Source organism: Coenobita brevimanus, chromosome 16, assembly GCF_032717465.1.
Source record: "Coenobita brevimanus isolate Jiangsu-jjx chromosome 16, ASM3271746v2, whole genome shotgun sequence".
Taxonomy (NCBI): Eukaryota; Metazoa; Arthropoda; class Malacostraca; order Decapoda; family Coenobitidae; genus Coenobita; species Coenobita brevimanus.
Genome location: NC_136969.1, coordinates 26,043,271 through 26,069,141, shown reverse-complemented (window position 1 = coordinate 26,069,141; position 25,871 = coordinate 26,043,271). Strand labels below are relative to the sequence as shown.

General features: G+C 42.8%; 1 protein-coding gene across 1 annotated transcript in view; it reads right to left on the bottom strand.

The window, feature by feature from the left end:
- Positions 1-11,142: 11,142 nt before the first annotated feature.
- Positions 11,143-25,871, bottom strand: part of LOC145391017 (nephrin-like) — a 40,354-nt gene continuing 25,625 nt past the window's right edge. The window contains exons 17-24 of the mRNA XM_080265750.1: positions 23,666-23,830; positions 18,833-18,946; positions 18,221-18,362; positions 14,126-14,371; positions 13,030-13,247; positions 12,378-12,427; positions 11,567-12,029; positions 11,143-11,256 (exon numbers count right to left, since the gene is read on the bottom strand). Of these exons, the coding sequence (XP_080121876.1) occupies positions 11,143-11,256; positions 11,567-12,029; positions 12,378-12,427; positions 13,030-13,247; positions 14,126-14,371; positions 18,221-18,362; positions 18,833-18,946; positions 23,666-23,830 (1,512 nt within the window). The remainder of the gene's footprint in view (positions 11,257-11,566; positions 12,030-12,377; positions 12,428-13,029; positions 13,248-14,125; positions 14,372-18,220; positions 18,363-18,832; positions 18,947-23,665; positions 23,831-25,871) is intronic.

Below are 25,871 nucleotides of genomic sequence, written 5' to 3'. Positions count from 1 at the left end.
TTGACATCTCTCTTCTCCTTCGATGTCTTCTAATAATCCTTCAAGCTAGTTTTCTCAGTCCACTTTCACTAACAAAGCGTCCGCATCCACTAGCACACCCTATTATTCTTCTGGTAATAGACTGAGACCAAGTAAACAATTTGCAGCACAATTAAGATGGCGGTTAAGATGGCGGTGGCTCAGTTTTATGCCCATCGAGAACACGTGGGTCTGTCAGGCAAACAACCAAATTTTTCTAAGTTTCAGTCTTCCCAGTGGAGTCTATTAACACCGTGGCCTTCGAGTGAACTGCTGGGCGAATGAAGACAAATGGAAAATAAGTGTAGCAGTCACATTTCGTCTGTTATATAGTTCACGGTACCAAGAACGCGAAGGCGGCTTGGAACTGTAGCCTACCGAGTGCACGCTGGTTATACAGTAAAGGCACACAGTTTTTGCCAAGTCTCAGTTTTCCCTTTGATCACAACACTCAAACGGGTGACATCACATCCAGTTCCAAATTATACTCCCGAGTGAACAGGGGCAAGGGGGAAACGCGTGGAAGGAGAGCACAGAATCGGCTAAAGTTCACCACACTGCGCCATAGAAGTCGTGTAAGGCTGACGATATTTTTTATGTCCCAGTTTTTCTCTTAATGACGAAGCTGAAGAATCTATTAAAAATCCAGATCTGAAAGTGCACTGCCGTGTGAACAGAGGCACGAGGGAGCCCGTGAAGGAACCACACAGTCGGCTTCGTTCACCTCACCGAACCAAAACCTTCACAAAGTCACACAGTTTTGGCCGTCTCAGTTATTTTCTAGATCACGACACTTTATTGTCTATTTACAACCCAAATCTGGTGGGTGAAGAGGGAGAAGTTGTAAAATGCGGGTAATAATCATAATAATCAACCAACAACCTCCCCACACCAATGACTAAGAGACACTGGGTACCTTGCAGCCTCTTCTTTCCCTGGCCAGAAGCCTCATTACGTCATCCATCAAAACAGCCAATCACACGACACCTGGATCCCAAGACTCGAGAGTTGTTAGACCATCTTGCATTTTTTCCCTGGCGATTTTTTCTCCATACTATACACAAATTTCCTTTTCCGTGTTGTCTATACCAGTTTGACATAGATATAGTTTGTGTATATATGACATAAAAGTGAATATTAATGCCTCACATGCAAGAAAAAAGTGGTAGGAAAGAGCCGCAAAAAAGCCTCAGCCAACGACAGGCACGCCATCGCGGAGGACAAAGGGGGATGGTCCACGTGGCATAGACGAGCTCTCAGCACTTTTTTCTAAGCGAATTATTTTGAGTATCACACCTTGATTTTTTCTGATAGGCAAGGAGGAGAAGAACATAGTAATAAGATAAACTCTCTCATCACTAAGTTAAGATAGACTAAAAGGGCACACGGCTTCTTTCCCTCTACCCTAGTTACGCCATGTTAAGAGTTGCCACATCACAAGTCACCTGAGCAGTACACACCTTGATGACGTATTTAGATAGCAACAGGAGACTTCGTTGGACTTTCAGCTATTTATTCTGCGTATTACATCTTCATATTTTCTCGAGGACAAAGAGGAAAATGCTACGAAATATAAGCTAATACATATAGCCACGGCGGACTGAGGTACTAGTTACAGTCTCTTGTCCACGGCCATCATCACGTCATCCCATAGAGTTGCCTAGTCACAAAACACCTGCGTGGTTAATGAAGCTCCCTAGCACCTCTTCCTTAGCGATTTGTTTTTGGATACGGCTGGTTAACATCATTTTGTATCAGTATGGTGGTTTTGATTGAAATTACACAGAGGAGGATACTAAGGAGTAATAAGCAAAATAAATCGCTTAGGAAGAGGTATTAGGGAGCTTCCTTAACCGACGGGAATACCGGCCATAGTTGCAGCGGTGATATGCAAGAGAATACCGAGTTCAATGGGGTAATGTATGGCCCGGCCTTCACTATAGGTGGAGGAAATCTTAAAACGAACGAACGAATGTGCAGCATAAACCGCTAAGGAAAAGTCGCTACGAAACCTACTAAGCTGACTGAGGCAAACTATACTCTTTTTGTTCGAAGCTGGCCTAAAATTGTCATCTCTCCATCTTGAATACTGAGTCGTAGCAGTAGATTAACAACAGACTATGATGCTAGTCACGAGGAAGTGCTAGGAAAGAGTGTACAGCCGCAGAGATTTTTTTTTTTTCTTGCCACTCAGTTACATAAAATAAGTTACAATAGGACTAAAAAATGGCAGAAAAAGAACTAACGCTCCACTTCCTTTCCATAGCAAGTCTTCGTAATTAGCATCACATTCTAATCTTAGTCTATTATTACAGCTCAACACTGAAGATGGAGGGATGGCGATTATAGGCCAAGTTAAAGTAGGAGGAGTGCAGTATTGCCGTGTTGGATATATGTTAATGACCCTGTAATATCCTAAACTTCTCAGGCACAGTCTAGGAAGTTCACAGATAGAGGAAGCAGTTGAAGTATCCCAAAGGTGTAAGGAGGAGGCGACGCAGTTGAGTTTATACGATAGTGGCAAAATGTTGTACTAAAGCCGTATTGTATTATCTGACGGAACTGGCCCATTTCTGCAATTTAGATACTAAGTTATTGTTACATTAAAGTCGATGAACTTTTGTTATGGGGTAGAAATCAGTCTCCTTGGTTACTACTGGTTTTATTTTTCATCTGGGGAAGCTGGGCCACTCCTTCACCTTATAAGTCGTTGGATCATGAAATTCGATGTATGTTAGTGTTATTGATGCAGATTGCTTTCTTTTGCAGTCCACCACCTTCCTTTCGGGGGATAGGGAGGGAGGTGAGGAACGTTTATATATCCGGATATATCGGTGCCACCGCATGAAGGCGTCCCTCTCCAGCACCCGAAACGTCAGAGAAAATATGTAAACAATTGCTTTGCGAATGGAGACACTGTAATACAGGTTGAATTAATATACACAGAAAAATAGCGTGAAAAAAACTGCCTCGTACATCTGTTTTAGGAAGGAAGAAGCTGGACTGAAACACTATATAAAATGCAAAGGAAAAAAAAGCTACAGACATCACTTTTAGAACTGCTTTAGAAGGTCAGTTAAAATAACGGAGTTGGAGAGCGAGATGGAAGTAGTTTAATCAGTAGAGGAAGTAGTCACCATAGCACTGAAAGGTTAGGTGTACCCAAACTACATCCAACAAAGTCTTGAGGCGAGAACGAAATGACGATGCTACATTTGGCTGATGATAATGATGGTGGTGGTATTTACTCTGTTTTGTTTCTATGAACCACTGGTTTGTTACATACCGTGCCTAGTACATCACAGGAGAACTGTGATGATGATGATGATTACTCTTGTTCAATTCACAAATGGTTTGTTATTTCTATCTATCTATCTATCTATCTATAGCCCGACGCCCTAATCCCGCAAAGGGTGGCCGCAGACAAAACGCCTCCAGGTCACTCTGTCACCCACCATTTGACTACCCTCCCCTCAACTCACCCCCCCCTCCCTCATATACCTCTCAACTCCATCCCTCCACCTCATCCTCGGTCTACCCCTCCCTCTCCTTCCCTCCACCTCACCTACATACACCCTCTTAGTCAGTCTTTCATTCTCCATTCTCTCCACATGTCCAAACCACCTCAGTGTATTTCTCCTAATCTTCTCAACCACATCCACATCTACCCCACAACGTTCCTTCACTTCTTCATTCGTCAACCTGTCCCTTCACATCACTCCACATGCTCCTCTCAAGCAACTCATTTCCACTGCTCTCACTCTTGACTTGTTCCTCTCTTGCAAGGTCCACACCTCGCTTCCATACGTCAGGGTAGGGATCACAATGCCATCATGCAGTGACTTCTTAACTTCCATACTCACCTCCCTTTTTCTCATCACTGCTTTCAGTGTACCAACAACCTTCCTTCCCTGCTGTACCCTTTCACGTACTTCATCCCCCAAAGTTCCATCCTTACTCATCACACTACCCAAGTACTTGAATGCACTCACATTCTCCATATCCTCACCATCCAACCTCACTGCACACTCTGTGACTTCATTCCTCTCAAACACCATAACTTTACTTTTGTTTACATTAACTTTCAGCTTCCTCCTCCTACACACTGTCCCAAATTCATTCACCAAACCTTGCAACTCCCATTCATCTTCACTCAACAATACTGTATCATCAGCAAACAACAACACCGGAAGCTTCCAAATCTCACCCTCATTCATTAGGGCCAGCCCCACATCCACTGCCCTACCTTGCACCTCCTTTACAACCCCATCCATATATATATTAAACAGCCATGGAGACATCACACACCCCTGTTTCAGTCCCACATTGAGATCAAAGAACTCACTCAGCTCACCATCCACTCGCACCGTAGCCCTAGCTCCCTCGTACATACTCTTCACAGCACTTAACAATTTCCCCTCCACTCCATATATTCTTAATACCTTCCACATACCTTGCCTATCTATTCTGTCATAAGCTTTCTCCAAGTCCATGAAGGCAGCATACACTTTCCTTCCCTTCTCTAGATACTTCTCTACTAAACATCTTAGAACAAATATCTGATCTACACACCCTTTTACCTTCCTAAATCCCCCTTGTTCTTCTCCAACTAGCTCCTCTGTCATATGCCTAACCCTATCAATGAGTATTCTACCATATATTTGACCAGTCACACCTCATATATTACATGAGAACCATGATGACGATGACGATGATTGTTCACTCCTATCGACTTAAGCAGCTCTAGAAAAGACAAACCAAGTCACACCACACCGCGCGACATATAACACGCTCCTACACTACACCACACCACGCCATAGAAAATCACCGTCCCACATCACACCATACCACCAAAAACAAAATCACCCTCTTATAACACTATCTATCTATCTATTGCCGGACACCTCAATCCCGTTTGGGGTGCCCACAAACAAATCGCCTCCAAGTCGCCCTGTCCCCCCCCATCTCACTGCCCTGCTCCCAACTCACACACCCCTCTCTCATATACCTCTCCACCCCATCCCTCCATCTCATCCTCGGCCTCCCCCTCCCTCTTCCCCCCTCCACCTCACTCACATGCACTCTCTTCGTCAGTCTTTCACCCTCCATCCTCTCCACATGGCCAAACCACCTCAGTGTGTTCCTCATAACACTTCCTATCACATCCACATCCACACCACAACGCTCCTTTATATCATCATTCGTCAGCCTGTCTCTCCATGTGACTCCAAAGGCTCCTCTTAAATAACTCATTATAACAAACCACTAATATAAAATCAGCCCCTCACGCCACACCACACACTACACCACACCACACCACACCATACCACACACGCCACAACAAAGGCAAAGGGTTTTGAAGTTCTCCTGCATCTAGAATTTTTGTACTTGTCTCTTATCCATCGTCGATTCCTCACTTTGTTGCCTGGGGTCTTGTCAGGCAGGACTGTGTGCATGTCCTCCCTTTATTTACTCCACATTTTCCTGAATCATAAGTCACACAAATACAGTTATGAATCACGGGCACGAGAGACCTGATGTGTGGTTTGGTGTGTAGTATTCGGACCAGCGTTATAACCAAACTGTAAAGGCTTGGAATCATATATATTACTCATATAATGTTAGGCGGGGGAAGTGACTACTCTTTTTACTCTAACTTGGCCTAAAATTGCCATCTCTCCGTCTTGAATGCTGAGGTGAAACAATACATTATCACTAGAATATGATGCTAGTCGAGGAAAAAATGCAATGGAAGGAATATAGAGCCGTAGTATTGTCTGCCACTGAGCTGCATAAGTTACAAAAGGACGAAAATTTGGACCAGGCTAAAGGCGAAAGATCTATAGTTACTATCGTCTTAAATATCTGGACTACGTAGCCTAACCCCGGGCCCCTATGTTTCATATTGGGCAATAAGGGGTTGGGATGATAGACAGAATAGTTTAAAAATGGCTATAAAACTGACTACTAGTAAAAAAGGGGATTAGAAAATGGAAGGAGTGAAAGAAGAATGAAAAGGCCTAAGGAAAGTGAGTGTATGTACTAAAGAGTAAAAGGAGAAAGTGAAACTGTGGATGTCTGTAGTAAAAAAAAAAAAAAAAAAAAAGCAAAATAAATGAGGTCAGTAAATGTAAGGAATAAGAGAGAACGAAAGGAAATAAAAGCAGGTGCGTGTATGCTGTGCTTGCAAATGAATGGAAAGAGGGAATTAAGTGCTTGTGGGCGCGTGGCTGGGAGAATTACAAGCCTGAGATTAAAAAATGGTTGTAAAATTGCTCCCCTGTTTTTGGACCAACGAGTATATCACGGAGAAGTATGTCAAAACAAGAGGAACGGCTGAAAAATGTGCCTGGGAGGAAAGAATAATGCTTGTTTTGATTTTTGAATACTATGAAAAAATTAGTATAGAGCATAAGAACATAAGAAGAGAAGATAACTGCAGTAAGCTGGTTGTCCAATGCTAGGCTGCTTCTTTAAGTGTGATTAAATAATAGAATAAGACAGAAATAGATATGTTAGTGAGTCTGTGGTTAGAACAATAAGATTTAATGGAAAGGTTTGAATTTGGTTACGTAAGTGAGAGAAAGATAAGGCTGAGATGAAAAATGGAGAGGCTGTGAGTGCGTGTGAATGAGAGAAATATGTCGCTGTGACGAAAAATATATCTAATTATTTTTTTTGATTGCAACAACGAAAGATAGAGAGCAAAATGTAAGAGAGAAACTGTGGTCAGAACAGAGGGAATGGTTGAGAGAGTTTGTCTGGGAGGAGAGAATGGAGTTGCTGGAAAGTTTGAAGTGACGAGAATGATGTTTCTGTGAGTCATGAATACGTAAAAATAGCTACAAGAGAGAGAGAGAGAGAGAGAGAGAGAGAGAGAGAGAGATGAGAATACTGAAGTAGTGCAAGAGACAGATGGAGTTATGGTGCTTTGTGTGTGTGTGTGTGTGTGTGTGTGAGAAAATGGAAATGCTTTTGGCCGAGTTCTGCGCAGGAAATACAGTCTCTCAGCCCACGAAGAGTTTATATAAGGGTAGTTGTTGAAGAAGGAGGAGGAGGAGGGGGAAGAAGAAGAAAAAAAAAAGGAAGAAAAAGAAGAAGAGGACGAGGAAGAAGAGGAAGAAGGAGCAGGACAGGCTTAAATAAATGACCATCGACTGCACGAAGACAATCGCATTCTGAAAGTAAGGGATAATCAAGAAGAAACTTGCAGCGAGTTTGAATGGCATCCTGGTGAACATAGCACTTCCCCAGGGATATTAAGAAGCCGATTTACTTGTCCATCAAGGTTGGTGTTCAAAGACAAACCTGTGACCAATTCCCTGTCCTAAATAACTTTGATTTTCCAGGAGAGACTAGCGAAAGGGAAGGCACATTTTTCCACATCTCTAGTTCTTCATGTAAAACAAAAAAGTTACTAGAGGGAAACGGCCATGAAACGTCAATCCATCACACTTCTCTTTCTACAAATTTCACGTCAGCCCATTACACTCACACCAGTCCATCACACTTCTCTCTCCACGTGCGATCTGTTTGCCTCTGCCACCTTTAACATTTCGCCATCATAATCCGTCAGTGTTGAGAGATACCCAACCCACACTGTTGCAACGCCTTTCTCCCACTTACGTATCTCTTTGTAATTACTGTTTTCATTGCCCCTGACGCGTGTAAATACCTTTCTCCAAGCTTCTCCATGCATTTCAGTAATTAATGATTGTAGATATCCCTTTGTTCAATTTCAGTTATTTCTTTTCTTTTTCCTTTTTTCTTCTTCTCCCGCTACTTCTTCCTCCTCCTCCTTCTTCTCCTCATGCATCTTCTTCCTTAATTTATATATATCTTTTTTAATGAGCGAGCGACTAACCTTTCTTATACCCTCTCCGTCGCTTCCACGATGCGCAAATTCCGGAGGACAGGGTGAGGGCGAGGCGATTTGTTCATTACCACCACTTCTGGGATTAAGACATCTGGCTGTAGATAAACAGACAGATAGACAGATAAACAGATAGAAGGATAGATGTATAGATAGATAAATAATGAAGTGAGACAGTTTAAGATAATCAGTATAGTGTTACAGCCTTCCATCTGTGGGATAATAAAACACACACAAAAATGTAAAAGCTATATTTATGTAAGTTATTCTGATGCCTTCAGCCTTTAGAATTTTATACATACTCTAATATAGTGACACCTGTATTACTACAAGAGAGTTTAAGCTCAGTTTTTAAACTATTACTACATACTAAAATTTTTGGAACAGTTTGAGAATCTACGAAATTCAATCGGAATGTTGCAAAATGTAGAATTGGTGAAAAAAAAAAAATGCATGATTGTATGCACGCATAGGTGTACGTAGTGTTCAGAATGTGTCAATGTGTCAGGTGTTGGTGTGGGACTTGAGTATTATTTTAACAAGAAAAGTTCAATGAATAACTTACAGCTTACGAGAAGGGCTTAATTTCCAGTGTTTATTATTTTCGCTCGGTAAACTGAATGATAGTTTCTGTTGCACTCTATAATTCAATAATAATAATAATAATAATAATAATAATAATAATAATAATAACATGCAATATTGTTTTTTAAATCACCTTCAGTTTGAATCCCGCTAAACGTGCAAATGACATTAATAAAGAGTTGGCTTTACTGCTGTTGGCATAATTTTGTTTCCCAATAATTCATTAACTTTCACTTTTGTGTTGTCTTCATTTTTGTCCTTTGATCAATATATCTGTTCTTTTGCTTACGTGTTAATGTGTCTTTACTTTCGTCTTTCATCTAAGGACTTGCTTTTCATTTCTCGTAATTTGCAAGCCTGGTCTTGGCAAAATATATCCAAATTCTCTTATGCAGCAGCTAATTCTGAAAAAAGGTATTACTTTTCGGGAGTAAAAATGTCTCTTTCAGCTCACGTACAGTTTCATTTAGGGCAATTCCCGTGTTTTAGCTTGGCTGTATCCCGTAAATTTAGTGTAGCTTTTAACTGCAGTGGATTTGGGGTCAGAATGGAGAAGGATAAGCGAGGATACGGGAGGTGAGGATAGTGGGGGCTTGGCTGGATGATGAGTGTGGGTGTGAAAAGAAGAACGTGCTTTAATGACTGAAATAATAATAATAATAATAATCATCATCATCATCTTTCCTACTGATATATGGAGTGGGAGGGTAGCAGAAACGGAAGCAGGAAAGCATCACACACAAACACACACACAATCACAATCACCCCCACAAACCCTTCCCCACACAATCCCCCCCCCCTATAAAAAGCAAACCAAGATAAAAACACAATTAAAACAGCCTTCTCTGTGGAAAGAAAGACGAGAAAAAGAAGAGGGGAGGAAAGAGTGGCCAGTGTCAGAAAAATAGTGAGGGAAGGGGAGAAGTGGCGGGGCGTAAAGTCGAACTGGATGGTAACTCGCAAAAAGAAGTCAGAAGTTTTAAGTAAGTCAGGAGGCGTGACTGGGATGGGGACGTCGAGAGAGAGAGAGAGAGAGAGAGAGAGAGAGAGAGAGAGAGAGAGAGAGAGAGAGAGAGAGAATGGGTATCTATTACTGGAAGGACCTCGTATTTTCCTGGATGAATTACTGCGAGAAGAATGGCCAGGAAAGGTAAGGTAGAAACAGATTATAACATATGAAAGGACATACTACCCTACTGCACCCTCTTCACTGTCCCCTTCCTGTGTGATTGAACCCAGATCAGGAGGACTGGTAGACACGCACGCTACCGGTCCCACCTGAGGAGCGTAATGCATGTGTGGTTCATCGCAATGGGTATTCGGATAATTTTTTTCCCGTTGATACCAGAAGCCAAATGTATAGAGTTGGAAATGGAGCGATATGATGAAAGTGATGATGGTGATGACTAAGAGCTATATGATGAAAATGATGATGGTGATGATTAAAAATTGCAATCAAGGAGGATACGTGTGTTAAGGTGACTGTAGAGGCCCACTGACAACAGACTTTTGTAATGATATATCTAATTTTTATTATAATTATTGTTTTTTAGTAAATGGTCTTCATTATGTGACTTCATGTTGTTGTTGTTGTTCGTGAAATGATGCTGAAGCTGATGGGTGAAGTTGTGACATTTGGCTTTCAGGAACTTGACGCGCCTCTTCTTGTTGTTGATTTGGTAGCGATGATTCTTGTGGTTCCTGTTGATGTGGTTGATAATGAGGTTGTTGTTGATGCTGCTGTTGATGTTTTTGTGGTGATGACTGCGACTTGTGTGGGTACATTTGCTGTGGATGTTGTTGATGATACTGATGTGAGTGTGGTAGTGTTGGTGGTGGTGGTGGTGGTGACTGTTTATGGCTCTGTTTTTGGGGTGAAAGTTGATGGGATTGCACGTGTAATGATGGCTGGCGATGTAGTTGTTGTTGTTGCAGTTGTAGTTGTTGATGCTGTTGATAATACTGAGGGTGATCTGGATGTTGCTGTTGTTGTGGTAGGTGTTGATGTGGAGGTTGTTGCTGATTTAGTTGCTGCTGTTGATGTTGATGATGCAAATGTTGATGTTCGGGTTGCTTATATTTTGGGGGATGGAAAGTGGAAAAAGTCTGCAGTGATTTCGATGGTCCCAGCCTCTGTGGAGAATAATGAGAGGCCTGTGTTGTGTTGCAGAGCTGTGGTGATTGAACGGCAATGGGCGATTGATGAAGGGGACTACCATGATGCGGGGAGTGGTGCAGGACTATAATATGCTCTGGGGACATGTGGGGATTGATTACATTCTGGGGATGACTGATCACATTATGCGAAGGACCGATTACATTATGAGAAGGGCTTACGTTATGCGGAAGACTGATAACGTTTGGCGAAGAACTGATTACATGCAGCGAAGTGTCAAAAACATTATGTGAAGAACTGATTATGTTTTGCGAAGGACTAATTACATTTTGGGAAGGCGCTGACTGCCGCTCGGGGAGCATTTGTTGTTGCTCGTGTACAAGTGAATGGTGGAATGGTGTTGTGGTATATAACACAGGCTGTTCCTGATGCTGACTGACAATGTGCTGCTTCTGTTCCACCTCCACTTGGTCTTCGGATGAGCTACAGGTGTGCTGCTGTTCGGGAAGGGAGCTGAAACTGGTAAGCTGCTGAGGAAGTGTATGTTGTTCTACAGGTAAACTGACTGAAATAAATTGTGGCTCTTGATGGGTGGAACTGGGAATTTGCTGTTGAAACTGCTGCTCTTGACTGGAACAAGGAATTTGCTGTTGAAGGTGATGGTCTTGAAGATTGGGGTTAGGAATTTGTTGCTGAAACTGATGCTCTTGAAGGTCCGAGCCTAAAGTTTGCTGTTGATGTATTACTGAACCAAAGCGATTCTCTTCTTGGGGGAGTAAGGTTAGAGTGTGTTGATCTTGGGGGATTGAACTTAAAGCATATTGTTCTACTGGCGGTGAGGAAGATTGATGCTGTTTAGAAGGCGAGTTTAAAATGTTTTGCTGCTGCAAGTGCGTGATGAGGGTGTGTTTATCTTGTGGAACTAAGCTATGATGTGGTTGTTTGACTGGACTGAAATGCTGGGCTTGGTTCACTGTGCTAAGGTTTTGTTGGTGTGTAAGTGAGTTCAGATCCTGCTGTTGTGCGAGTGAGTTTAGATTTTGCTGTTGTGCATGTGGGTATGGATCCTGTTGCTGGGTGAGTAAGGTCACATCCTGTTGCTGTGTGAATGAGTTCAAATTCTGTTGGTGTGCAGGTGAATTTACATTCTGGTGTTCCATGACCGAGTTCAGACTTAGCTGCTGCGTGACTGAAGGGAGTGACTGTTGCTGCTGCTGAGGGAGTGAGCTAAGGGCGTCCTGAACCAGCTGAGGCGGTTCCCTCTGCTCCGAACACTTGAGTAACACGGGTCTCAAAATGCCCTGTGAAACGCCCCCGTGAGCTTCCAAAGGCACGTTGTCATAAACGCTGGAACCCAGTGAACACACGTCAGGCTCGGCAGGGAATCTGACGGCGGCGCTGAGGGACGATGACGGAGGTGATGACGAGACGACACATCTGCCATACGGGAAAATTTTATTTTATTTTATTTTTTCTGTATCTCTGCTTGTGTGTCCCTGTTTTGTTTTTGTCTCAATTTGTTTGTGCGTCCCTGTCATCTGTATGGGTGGTGGTAAAAAGCATAAACCAACAATCAGTTCTGTATGAGACAGCCTTAGCACGTATTCAATATGAACGGTGGGTGTTAACGCCGAAGTGATGACATGTAGAGGTGCATGGTATGTAGGAGGACTGCTGGGCCTTAATAGCAGGCTGTGAAGCCTATGCCCAGAGTCGGACACACAAAACTAAATATACTTATCTCATGCACTACTTAATGCTCCAGAAAGTTTATTAACACCGTACCTGGTTCCTCCTGGAGGCCGATCCTCGCTGCTCTGAACGGCTGCAGTGACCTGAGGAATGGAACATGTTGTGATCATTAGCATTTTCCGTCAGTTATTTTGCTGAGAGAATGGAAAATGGGACACTGACTAGAAGAGTCTGTGAATGAGGTAAAGACTGGAAATGAAATGGAGGGATGTGAAGAAGTAACTGAATGAGGGTGGCTTGAGCTGGAAGATGGGCAGCCACCACAGCCATCCAAAACTTCCAGCCAAACAACATACTTCGAGAACCACCACCCAAAATACATCCCTCTGAATCTTCCCTACCCTGAGAAACACTGCGATGCGGCCATCACCCTTCCTTGTTATTGTACCAACACAAAATACAACTTATAATCTACTTTGCCCACACCGCAGTGCCGCTCCCTGCACCACAACACACTCACCACAAGCACCACACTATCACAACAAGAACAGTCCTTCAACGCAGCCTCGTCAAAAAGACCTCTGGGAACGACCAATCGAAGTCTCCGAATTTCCGCAATCCACTAAGCCCACAACGAGATGAGCCTGGGATTGCAACAACAACAACGACAACAACAACAGCATCAACCCTCTATCAGTCACTAGCATCACAGCCATTTAAAATACGAGAACCCTAAGGTACTTACCAAACTGGACGTGGGTGGAGAGGAGCGGGCAGGACTGGTGTGGCTGGCGTGGGCTAGGTTGGCGTGGGCTGGACTGGCGTGGGCTGGACTGGCGTGGGCTGGACTGGCGTGGGCTGGGCTGGCGTGGGCTGGACTGGCGTGGGCTGAGCTGGGGTGAGTTGGGCTGGAGGACAGGCTGATTCCCAACGTGGCCAAGGAGGTGGTGCCGGCTGGGGAGGCTATGTAAACGAAAGGACAGAGGCAGATTAGTGTGTGGAAGGAAACGTTATCTCCCTCACTCTCTCTCTCTCCCTCCCTCCCACCACTCTGTCTGTCTGTCTGTCTTTGTCTTTGCAACTCCTCCCCTCTCTGTTTTTGCATGCTTGTTTTTCAGTGTCTTTCCTGTTTGTCTGTCTGTGTAACTCACTCTATCCGCACCCTCCTCCCCACCAATGTAGGTCTCTCTGCTTAATGACTTCTCTGTGCAACTTCATTTAACCTATCAAAATATCACGTCATATAATACCAACGTTTAAGACTATATAATACGTATCATTTGCTATAATATGTGCATTTTTATAGTCTGGTTCATCTTGTCTTCAGCGTGGCCATGGCTGTTATTCCTCACCCACGCCAGCGTTGCCAATTCATCATGTGAACTAACGTCACTCGTAAAGTCTCTCTGCCACATGGGACTATAATTCATACGCTAACTTTGCCGCGGTTCTCTAAAGTTAGGTGCGGTACTCACTCCCGGTGTGGCTCGCCTCTTATTGTATTTGTTGGAAGGTTGGGTAGCCACACACACACACACACACACACACACACACACATCCCTTTCACAACGGCACAGTCGTCAACACTAAAAAAAGGGACAGGGAGAATGCCATTAGTCTGCCAGTAGAGGGCAGGTTAATCGCACGTGTGTGTGTGTGTGTGTGTGTGTGTGTGTGTGTGTGTGTGTGTGTGTGTGTGTGTGTGTGTGTGTGTGTGTGTGTGTGTGTGTGTGTGTGTGTGTGTGTGTGTGTGTGTGTGTGTGTGTGTGTGTGTGTGTGTGTGTGTGTGTGTGTGTGTGTGTGTGTGTGTGTGTGTGTGCGCGTGCGTGCGTGCGTGTTACCTGTGACGTTGGCCTTTGCGGCGTTGCGGCGTCGGCGTGTGGCGATGCAGGCTGTTGCGGCGAGGGTTATGGCCAGAACGGCGGCGGCGGCCAGGGCCAGGTGGAGGGGGGTGAGGCGGGATGGAGGGGGGGCGCCGTCCCCTCCCCCCACACTACCACCACGGGGACCACCGCGCCCCACCCACTCTTTCTCGGCGGGACTCGCTGCCAGGCCCCTCGGGGTGGTGGGAGGGCCTGGGGGAACACCTGAGGCACAAAGGCGAGGTAAGCAAGGGCAGGTCAGTTACATTATGCAGGAGAACATGGAACACAGGGTATGGTAATCAATCAGTCAGTCAGACACAATGCTTCGTCTTGAAGGAATCACCACATTGAGGTTGGCCATGGTACAGCTGATGTTTTCTGTTAAGGTTGGCCATTGTATAACTGACGTTTCCTGTGGACTGGAAGCTAAATCAAGTACCAAAACTAGCATATTACTTCCCGCAGGTGTATACTGTGCAACAGTAAAGAAGATGGCAGAACAGGATGAATTTGGTAAGGAGGAAAAAAAAAACTAAAAGGAAGATTTAATAATTCCGTCTGTACCACTACGGAGATATTTCTGAAGTAAAAACAAGTTCAAGAATTACAAAACACCCCAGACATAGAGTAAACCCGGCAATTTAGTGTAACAAATTGCCCATGAGTAGAGTCATTAGCAAATTCTTATTGCATAATTTTAATCTCCGAAAGGGATGAGTTTTGATGGCAATGAGTCTTAGGTTCATTTTGTTTAATACAAATGAGAAACACACAGGCCAAAAGAAGGGCTATTTAGCAGAATACTCTCTGTCCCTCCCTCCCTCTCTCTCTCTCTCTCACACACACACACACACTTTGCTTCCTTTTCACGGCTCCATATTTATAGCCACAATCTCCCAACCCGGTCTACAGATATAACTATAATTTTCATAGACAAACCACTTTTTTTTTTTCCACCAACGTCTTAGAACTACGTCTGGATAGCGGGTAGTCTGTAGTACTGGTGGTGGTGATGTGTGTGTGTGTGTGTGTGTGTGTGTGTGTGTGTGTGTGTGTGTGTGTGTGTGTGTGTGTGTGTGTGTGTGTGTGTGTGTGTGTGTGTGTGTGTGTGTGTGTGTGTGTGTGTGTGTGTGTGTGTGTGTGTGTGTGTGTGTGTGTGTGTGTGCGTGCGCGGTCTTCGTATGCAGTGGTGCTAGGTGTAATGTGGTGGTGTCAGGTGGAGGTACTTGTGGATGGTGTGTGTGATGGAATATGTAGTGCTGTGTTGTCCTGTTGTGGTGATGGTGTGTGGCAGTAGTTATGATTTTGTATTTTCCTTTTGCGCGTGCGATGGTGGTGCGTAACTGAGGTGGTGGTGATGGTGTGTAGCGGCTTGTGTGATGGTGTCTAATAGAGGTGTGTGTGTTAAGTTAGTATCGGTGTGGAAGTGGTGGTGGCGGGTGGTGATGTGTTGATTAAAGTGATGGTTATAGTGATGTATGTGTGTGGTGTATCAGGGTGTGTGGTGGTGTGTGATGTATAGTGGTGATAATGTGCAGTGATAAAGGATGTGGAGTATGGTGTCTAGTGGTGGTGGTGATGTGCACTGGATGGCGTGTGGTGGTGCTTGGTGGAGCGGTTGTGGTGTATGTTGTGTAGTGAAGGTGTGCGGTGGTGTGTGGTGATGTGCGGTGGTGTGCGTCCCAAGTGTGCGATGATAAAGGGTGCGGCTCTGGTGTCATGGAGGGCAAGAGAAGTGCGGGCAACATCATTTCTCATGTATTTCCCGCGAGAATATACCACTGTCTCTCCTATGTTACAATAAATAAATAACGTAAACTGGGGTAAAACTTTAAGTGATATATTTCGAACTAGATGAAGTAATTAGTACGCAGCACAACTTGAGTAATCCCTTGCTGTTCGCAGGCGATTTTATTTAGCTGATAGGAGTCTCCTGGTAGTGAGGGGATAAGGGAAGGATTTATCTAGCCCCTCCAGTTCGAAATATCTCCCCTATGTTCAATAAAATCGTCTGTTGGTGGCCAGAATAAAATGTTAAAAAGATCGCAAATTCATCAGCCACCTAAAACCTTCAGTTCAATGGCTATAATTTTTCCTAATTGGTGTCACACGTTGCTATGCAGCTTGGGAGACACAGCTCGTGAAGAAAGGGTTGGAAGGAAGCAATCTCCATAAAATTAAAGCACAGAGAAGAATTAAGGCATTAGAGTCACTAGAGTAATGTGAGTCGTTATATATATGCAGATTATGTTCCTCAAGACGATTTTTTCTTCATTCTTCAGATATTAGAGATAACTGTACGTTTTCTCAAGTAATAAACCAATCCTTAATCATAGTTTTTGTTCTGTCCTCTTGTTCTTAAGTTCCTGCATTCATAAAATTTTACACACACACACACACACACACACACACACACACACACACACACACACACACACACACACACACACTTACGTCCAGGTTCACGTTAACCGACTTAGACCATTTTTTCGTACTTCCACATGTAATTCCACCACAACCTAGCTTCCATCTCCCTCCCCCAACCACCACAAACATACTCCACTTTGTACCCCGCCTTAATCTCCGCTTTGAACTCCACTTTTTTTCTTTGTACCATCTGTAATTACGCCGTACTGCCACTCAGCATATTAGTTCTACCTTGCTCCCTCCCCAGCTTATACCTTTTTTTTTTTTTCGTTTATATATGAACAGTAATTCCAAAATGATTTACAGTAAGCTAAGAGACTGGCATTCCCTTGTTCCACCCCACCTCATAACTTAAAAAAAAAAAAATCGAGACTACTTCTGTGATATATATTTTTGAAGACCGAAGGAATTGCTAAATATATATATATATATCATAGTGTGTGGCACACGTCCCATGATTACTAACACTGTCCTTTATAAGCAAAAAATAAGTCATAAAAAACTAATAGTATTAAATTAGTTAAATATGACTCAGCTCCATTATTACCCAGGATATGGAACTTTTATTGCTCTGCCTCACCCCATATTTATTTATTTTTTTTTTGTCTCTGTATGCCCTACTATTAAACCACTACATCTAGAATACTCTCGCTAGGTAAGGAAGCTCCCCAACACCTTTTCCCAAGTGATTTATTTTGCTTATTATTCCTTACTGTCCTCTACTGTTATAAAAATCCTTCAAACATAGCCAAATTCTGCACAAATAACGTACAGAAGGATATTAACCACTCATACTCAAAAATAAATCGCCAAGGAAGAGGTGTTAGGGAACTTCTTTACCCGACGACAGCACAGGCCAAATTCCACCTTACTTGCATCCACCACCTTAATTCCACCTTCCTCCACTCCTCTCACACGTTTAATAATTTCTCGTCTTTTTATTACCTAATATTCCTCGCTAGTGTTTCTCACCAATATTACCCAGAATATTAATGAGATACACCTTCCTTCTTTTCCCAACCTATTACATATCCTTCTATAGCCAGATGCTTTATTCCCGCAAAGGGTGGCCACAGACGAAAATCTCTATCACGTGAAAATGAATGAACTAGAGCAACAAATAAATCGCTAAGGAAGAGGTGTTAGGGAGTTTCCTTAACCGAAGAGAACAAGGACCTTGGGTTCCTCCTTCCTCTACCACTCATCTCGTACGCATTCCACTTTTAATTTTAGTCTCTCACTACAATTATACAGTGGTACCACTTACAGTATTAGTTCCATCTTGCTTCCTCATCCACCTCGTGTGTGTGTGTGTGTGTGTGTGTGTGTGTGTGTGTGTGTGTGTGTGTGTGTGTGTGTGTGTGTGTGTGTGTGTGTGTGTGTGTGTGTGTGTGTGTGTGTTTCCACTTAGCAGTACTTGTAATTAGCTTTACCCTGCTTCTGTACTCAGCGGCTCATTGTATACTTCTCTGTTCTGCTTTTAATTAATTATAAGGCCACCAAGACATCACTCTCAACGTCAGACTCTCTCTCTCTCTCTCTCTCTCCATGTTGACATTCAGCCTCACTCAGTACAAATGATCCTGCCATTAATCACATTTATACTCAAACCTCTCCCCTCCTCTCTCTCTCTCTCTCTCTCACCTGTGCTGGCTGGGATGGTGTAGGTGACGTACTGTGAGCTGCCGTGCAAGTTACGTGCCGCCACCCCTATCGTGTACGCCCTCCCAGGTACCACATCCCTTAGCTTTGCCCTTGTATTGAGCCCACCTGATACCTCCACGTACTGAAGGAATGGGATTGGGGCCAAGTGAGATAATACAGTCATGCGTGAGACAAAAATATCTATAACAACTGAGTATAGATAAACAAATAGTTATATATATGGTATTTGTACGTTTAGAGTTGACATTATAAAAATGCTGATACCGACATGGAAAAAAACATACGAAGTCTCCCGAGCACTCAAGTGAATTCATGGATTTCCTTGTTCTCATGTTAAAATGTTCCTGTACTCACAATATGTTCAAGGGAAATCAGTGTTAACCCTAACCTCAAGATACAGAAAGGGCTCGGGTATTTTAGTGTTTCTTTTTCTCTGTGGATATCAGCACACACACACACACACACACACACACACACACACACACACACTGTAACTCCATAGGTCTGACACGTTTCACAGTACGGTAATCCAATAGAGCCAGAGACAATAACTAATGCTACAACCTACCTAAGTGCATAATGCTGGCTCACCTGGTACACCGGATCCCCCAGCTGTCGGTACCTGACGGTGTAGTCGTTCGGGGCGCCTCCCTCATGACGGGCAGACCAGCTCAGCCACACCACATCACCGCTTACGTTGACAACCTGGGTGAGGCAGGACGAAGGATGAGGGGTAGCTGAAGCGTGTCTGGGGGCGGGGAGCTTGAGTTGTGGGGTGATGGGGGGTGAGGATGGCAAGAGTCGTGGGGTAAGGGGAGGAGGTTGAGGTTCTTTTAGCTATACAAGCCAAAAGTATCATCTGTATCTATAATCTCGAACTAACACCGCTTTTTATCCTTCTTCGTGTTGTAGTACCCATATAACTGAGCGGTTCCCCTATCCGGCTACACAAACGCGTCTCAGAGCTCCCTCCCTACTCCCGAAAGGAGGATGGTGGACAGCAGGAGAAGGGCAGTGTCATCCTGAAGTCCACTGGGATCATGTTTGAGATTAAACTAGGGTTATAATTACTAATACATACACTCATATACAAAACCTCACCCAGCCTGCACTCCCATTCACCCTCCATCCATACCCATACCATCACCACAAATACGTACATCCATACTAATATTATTACATGCATACTTACACCCATCCTACATACACACCAGCACCATACTCACACCTACGCTCACATCACCGCACCAAACCCACACTAAGACTCCGCCCACATTTACATCAACCAGCTGCGACACACACACACACACACACACACACACACACACACACACACAACCACACACACTCACACATCAACACCTACACCCTCGTCCAATATCTCTTCCTAAATGTGAAGCGGACGTCACTGTACGCATGGAGGAAAATTCAGGACACATGGAGGGAAAAACTGGATATATGGAGGGAAAAACTGGATACATGGAGGAAAAATATCTGATGTAGAGGAAAAAAACTAATACATGGAGAAAATAATAGACAGGAGGAGGAAAAATCAAAATTAATGGAGGGAAAAAATGGTTGATAAGTGGAGGAAAATGAAAGGAAAATGGGACAATGCAGGGAAAAAAATGAATACAAGGAGAGAAAAATGAACACACGGAGGAAAAAGGGCGGAATACATGGAGGGAAAAATGATGGATACGTGGAAGAAATTGGTTGATTTGTGAGGGACGTATTCATATTTTTTTTTTTTTCAGGTGAGAGTGAGTTATAGGAGTCTCAGAAATTTAAGTGCGTGTTGGATGTGTTAAGATGGGTCAGTATTTCCTTATTTTTTTATTGATTTATATTAGTGGTTTAGTATTAATTTTGGTGGTTGAAACTCCTTATACCTGATACCTACACACCTTACACTGCCAGAACTCACATCGCGACACTCATACTGCAATTTCTCATACTGCCACATCTTTCAGTGCCAAACCTTTCATACCAGCATATCTCACACTGCCTCACTGCACACTGCAACACCTCACATTACCATATCACACACTGCCACACTTCACACTACCACACCTCATACAGCCATACCTCACACTACAACATCTCATATTGCCACATCTTACCAAGCCAATGCACATACCATCACACCTCACACTGCCACACTCAACACTGTCACACTTCACACTATTACACACCATGCTGCTACATATCACACAGCCTCGATTTTCTCTGGCACATTGCATAAACTGCCACACCTCGAAAAGGATTTTTTTCAGAAATGTAAGTCAGTGCATTACAGTGTTAATGGCACTCTGACGTGGATGTTTCACTAGTGTATTTTTTATTTGCTGGCCACGGTAAAAAATAAAAAAGTTTGTGTATTTGTGCGGATTAAATAAGATTATATTTTCCACCGCATTGTAACTGGTCTTGCATAATGCAGTACAAAAAATAAAGCAATAAAGAGTGCTCTGGTATGGGGAACTGGGAGCAAAATGACATCATACGCCTGCTACCACTGTGATGACATCCCAGAGGTTTTTTTTTTTTTCCTTCCTCTGTTCATCTTCTGTAAAAAGATGAAGACTACTGTATATCTAACCCTTTCAGATTTAAAGTCTCATAAACTGACTAATCCCTTTCGAAAATACCAAAAAACGTACAAAAAAAAAAAAAAAAATCACTGTTACAGAAATGGATATGGTCGTAAAAATAAGCTCTGAGGAAACCAAGACAAAAAGAAAAAATGAAAATCCTTAGTTATTTTGCTGAACTGTACAGCATTTATACGATTTTTAAAGTAAATAAATAAACATAAACGAGCAAAAAAATCCCCAAGTTATTTTGCAGATCTGTACAGCATTTATAGGATTTTCGTATTTTTCCACCCTGCGCTAGCTTAATGCAGTAGAAGGAATAAAGATATATTAAGAGTGGTTTGGCATGGGGGAGAGGGAGGAGAATGGCAACATATACCTGCTCCCACAGTGATTATTTCGCAGAAGTGGCGGAGGGAGTGTTGTGTGGCAGGGTGAGGGAACGAAATGAGGCAGGGGCGTGACGAAAATGACAAGGAATTGGCAGGAATATGATACAAATATATAAGGACATTACAGAAAGAATGGAATTGGTAGGAATATGATACAAATATATAAAAACATGACATAAAGAAATTGGTAGGAATATGATACAGATATATAAGAGCATGACATAAAGGAAGAAACTGGTAGGAATATGATACAAATATATAACAAAAAGAAGGGAATTGGCAGGAAAAATGATATAAATTTATAAGAACATGACAAATATGAGAAGGAATTCGTAGGAATATGACACACATATTTAACAATATGACAAAAACGAGAAAGAATTTACAGGAATATGACACAAATATGGGGAAAAATAACAAAAAGAGAGAAGGAACTGGTAGAAATGACACATATATGGAGGAAAATAACAAAAATGAAAAGGAACTGGTAGGAATGACACAAATATACAAGAAAAAAATAACGCTGAAAAGAAGGATTCGACAGGAACGTAACAATAAGGAATGATCGAAGGAAACATGACAAAACTGAACATGACAAAATTATGGACGAATTGGCAGAGACATGAAGAGATAAGGAAAAGCTCACAAAAATCATGAAAAGAAATGTGGAGAATATGGAAGAAACATGAATAAAGGAGAAGTAAGAAGGGGACTGGAGAAATATGAGAAATTGGGGCTTGAGAGAATATGACGAAAATAAAGAATAGATGATAAGGACATGAATATAATAACAAAAGAAGGGCTTGCAAGGACTAAGAAAAAAAATTTGGAGGAATACGATAATAACAAGGAAGAACAAGACAGAATTAAGAACTGACAGGTACATAATAAAAATACAATATGCTTTGGACGGATTAGGTACACTTATTCTCTTCAGTACAGATTTATTTATTTTTGCTACAGAGTGACTGAATTATTTTTTCTGATTATTATATATGTTTGCATATTTTTCCACAAGACTTGAACTGCTTAGTCTGATTAATATAGAGTACATTTTTCTGTTCGGCAGAGAGATTTTATTTTTTAATCCATGATGAGTTTTCTTTAATTTGAAATAAATAGGCCACGAGTACGTAAGTGACTGCCTGTTTGGAATCAACAGTTCACTATGGAGGTCCTGATTATAAAGAAACAAAGACCAGTCAGTCAATGGGGAAACATATCAGTGACTGAGTATGAACATTTTAATTCTCTTACAACGACTGAAGCCTTTTTTTTTTTTTTTTTTTTTTTTTTTTAACCGACAGACGATCATCATCAGCTTAGGAATAGCCTCTCGTCGACTAAGGATTAAGGCCAACAGTAAGTAAGAGATCGTTATATTAAGTCGTTCTGTGTAATGCAATGGCCCAGTATATTACAGGTCATGCACAGTGTATCCACCAAATGGGGTTGCGTGTATTATTAAGTCACGCAGTCTTTTATCCACGTAATGCGATTCGGGTTATCTGACTTATCTATACTGAAGGATTAGATAGAGTCTTCATTTACCCCTTTCAATACAAGAGGCTTTACGAGAGCTGAATAAAATCATCTGAGAGCACTAAGAATGAGAGAAAAAATGACCTCGTACCGTGAGGACTGAAGCCAGCTGTAGGTAAGAGGTGGTTATAATGAAGCCTCCTGTGTCATGCTAGGGGCCAGTGCATTATGGGTCATGCACTCTTTATATCTACGTAATGCACATGCGGTCAGTACAGTTGCATGATACACTCGCATTATACCGCAACTGGTGTCTACGCTGGTCCTCCTTAGCATCAGAAAACTTTGCCTTGTTTCACAGTTTTTACTCGTATTTGGCATGAGCGTGTACTATGGCTGATTTGTTTTCAGCTGAGGGAACTGGGTCACTAGTGCAACTTGAATACTAATGTGTGTGTGTGTGTGTGTGTGTGTGTGTGTGTGTGTGTGTGTGTTTGTGTGTGTGTGTGTGTAAAGCCATGAGGTACAGCAGTAGTTAAATACCTGGTGTAAATCAACATAAACCCAAACAAGCACGTCCCTCACATTTATTAAATTTTCACGCCTAACTGGATACGTCAACTTTAAACTATCACCAGTCTCTGTGTTTTCTGTTGAGCCATCTCCCCCTCACCCTGTAAATATATAAGCAGTAGTAGTTATAGGAGCAATCTCGAACTCGTCTAAAGCATATGCCCGAGACTGATAGACAGACGGACTGATAGATACATAGAGAAACACAGGATATGGGTAAGAGTGAGTATGTGTGCAGGGATTGCATTTCCGACAATGACCAGAATGAGTGTAATGCAATGTTTAATGTATTTCGTAACAGCTGCCCTAGATAAACTCTGGGATTAGACACACAGATAGATAGATAGATAAATAGATAGATAGATAGATATGGCACCTACTGTTAAATTGGCAGGCGGTAAAGGTCGTCCGGGAGGTCGTAGGTCAAGCATGAGTGAGTCTGACCCGAGTTTGTTGTGAGCGGCGCAGCGGTATCTGGTGTAGTCTTGTGGCACCAGACTAGTGACCTCCAGCACCGACACCCACGTTACCAGCCCGTCTGTTAGCTGTAGGCAGAGATGGAGAGACGGGAGATACGGAGAGAAAGCTGGAGGGAGAGATAGAGGAGGCAAGGACGGAGGGTGTGAGATAGAAGAGACATGGACGGAGGGAGAGAGATGGAGGACGGAAGGTAATAAGTAGGAGAGTTATGCGTCTTAAATAACCAATATCTATGTTACCAACTTGTCTATTAGCTGCTACAGAAAAGGAGGACAAATAAGAGACGGTAGGATGGAGAGACACGGAGAGACAGGGATGGAGGGATCGATGGAGAAGACTGAAGGTGAAATTAAGGACGAAGGGAGAGAAATGAGCACTTGTTAACGGCGCTTCGGTTAGATGGGAGGAAGAGATGGAGAGACAGGGACAGAGAGAGAGACAGAGGTAAGGAGAGACTAAAGGAGAAGAGAGATGGGAAGAGGAGGAAGGAAAGTAAATAAAACAGGCAGAGGAAAGACGTGCCAACTCCAGCATTGAGACCCAAGTTACTAGACCGTCCGTTAGCTGGGAGAGAGATGGAAGGTGAAAACTGAGAAAGAATATTGGAGGCAGAGACTGAGAAGGAGAAAACGAGGGATGAAATGAAAAGAAGAGAGAGACAGATGCGCCCCTTATAGCACTGAGTTCTAAAGTACTATCCCATGTGTCAGTTATGGGGAAAGAGGGAAAGAGATGCTGAGAGCTGGAGAAACGGAAATTACATAAAGAGAAAGCGTAAAGAGACTGACAGGCGTGGAGGGCGAGGGATGGAGGATAGAGGGAGAAATGTTGAGGGGGAAGGAAGGAAGAAGGGGAAGAAAATAAGGACATAACCGATATATATATATATATATATATATATATATATATATATATATACACACACACAAAGAGAGAGAGAGAGAGAGAGAGAGAGAGAGAGAGAGAGAGAGAGAGAGAACAAGACAGTTTATAACAAGGAAGGAGGTGAAGATGATGGAGAGGGAGGGGAAAGGCGCATAGGTGAATTATTCATGCAACACTCCGCTAGAAACATAAGTCTTCCTTAGTTTCCCCTCCCTGATTCACGACAGGTAACGTGGAGAATATTTTGTGATGGAGAGAGATGGAGAGATAAGGGTGGTGAGGTGGGGAGATAAGGAAGACGAGGAGGGAATTAAGAGAATTTGGACATAATATTAACAATGGGGAGATTTGGAGAGACAAGGGGGATAAAGTGGAAATAGGAAAGAATATTTGATGGGAGAAAAAAAGGTTTTGAGGAAGGGTGGTGTAGCGTCGGAGGAGGAGGGATCGTTATTAAGATCTCCCATCACAGCAGGCAACATCGAAAAACAGAAAGATGAGAAGTGCTGTTTGATGAAAGATTTGGCTACGTCAACTAACGATTTTATTTAGCTTTTAAGAGACGTGTCGATTGGCGTAGAGATAGTCTTCATTAACTCCAACACTAATTCAGTTCCCTAAGTCTGATAAGACTGCTCTGAATTACTAGTAGCAAGAAAAAGGTATATAAGAGTTAAAGGGATTAATACAATCATGCGTGGATGGTAAAAATGAAGCATAGAAAGACGCCATGCCACTGAATGAGGCAATCTTAAGGAAATGAATGTTTATGATGCACACCTTACTTTCGTGACCTCACAAACTGACAGGTTGTGATGGTTGTACGCTAGGTTATGTGACATTAAATTTTCCAATGGTTAGTGACAGAGTGCCGCGCCTCTGCCATGACTCCGACACTTAATGGACGGGAAAAGAGCGATGGGGAAGCAGGTGGACCAATTCGAAGGGTTTTAGGGCTAAGATACTTTTGTCTCGGATTCTATGAGGTTTTCTAGTGGCATACCTGTGTAGAATCGCCTTACATTCTCCAGGCCAAAACTAATTACATGACAGATGGAGATACGTAAAGATAAGGCTTCCTTGAGCAGTATGACGGTCTAAGTTGTTAATAGAAAGCTTGCAGATTTACCTATACTGAGGTTTGTATGCATAAAACATACTAAAGGAAACTAAAAAAAAAAGACAAAGTATAATAATAAAACGCACCAGTACATGAACACT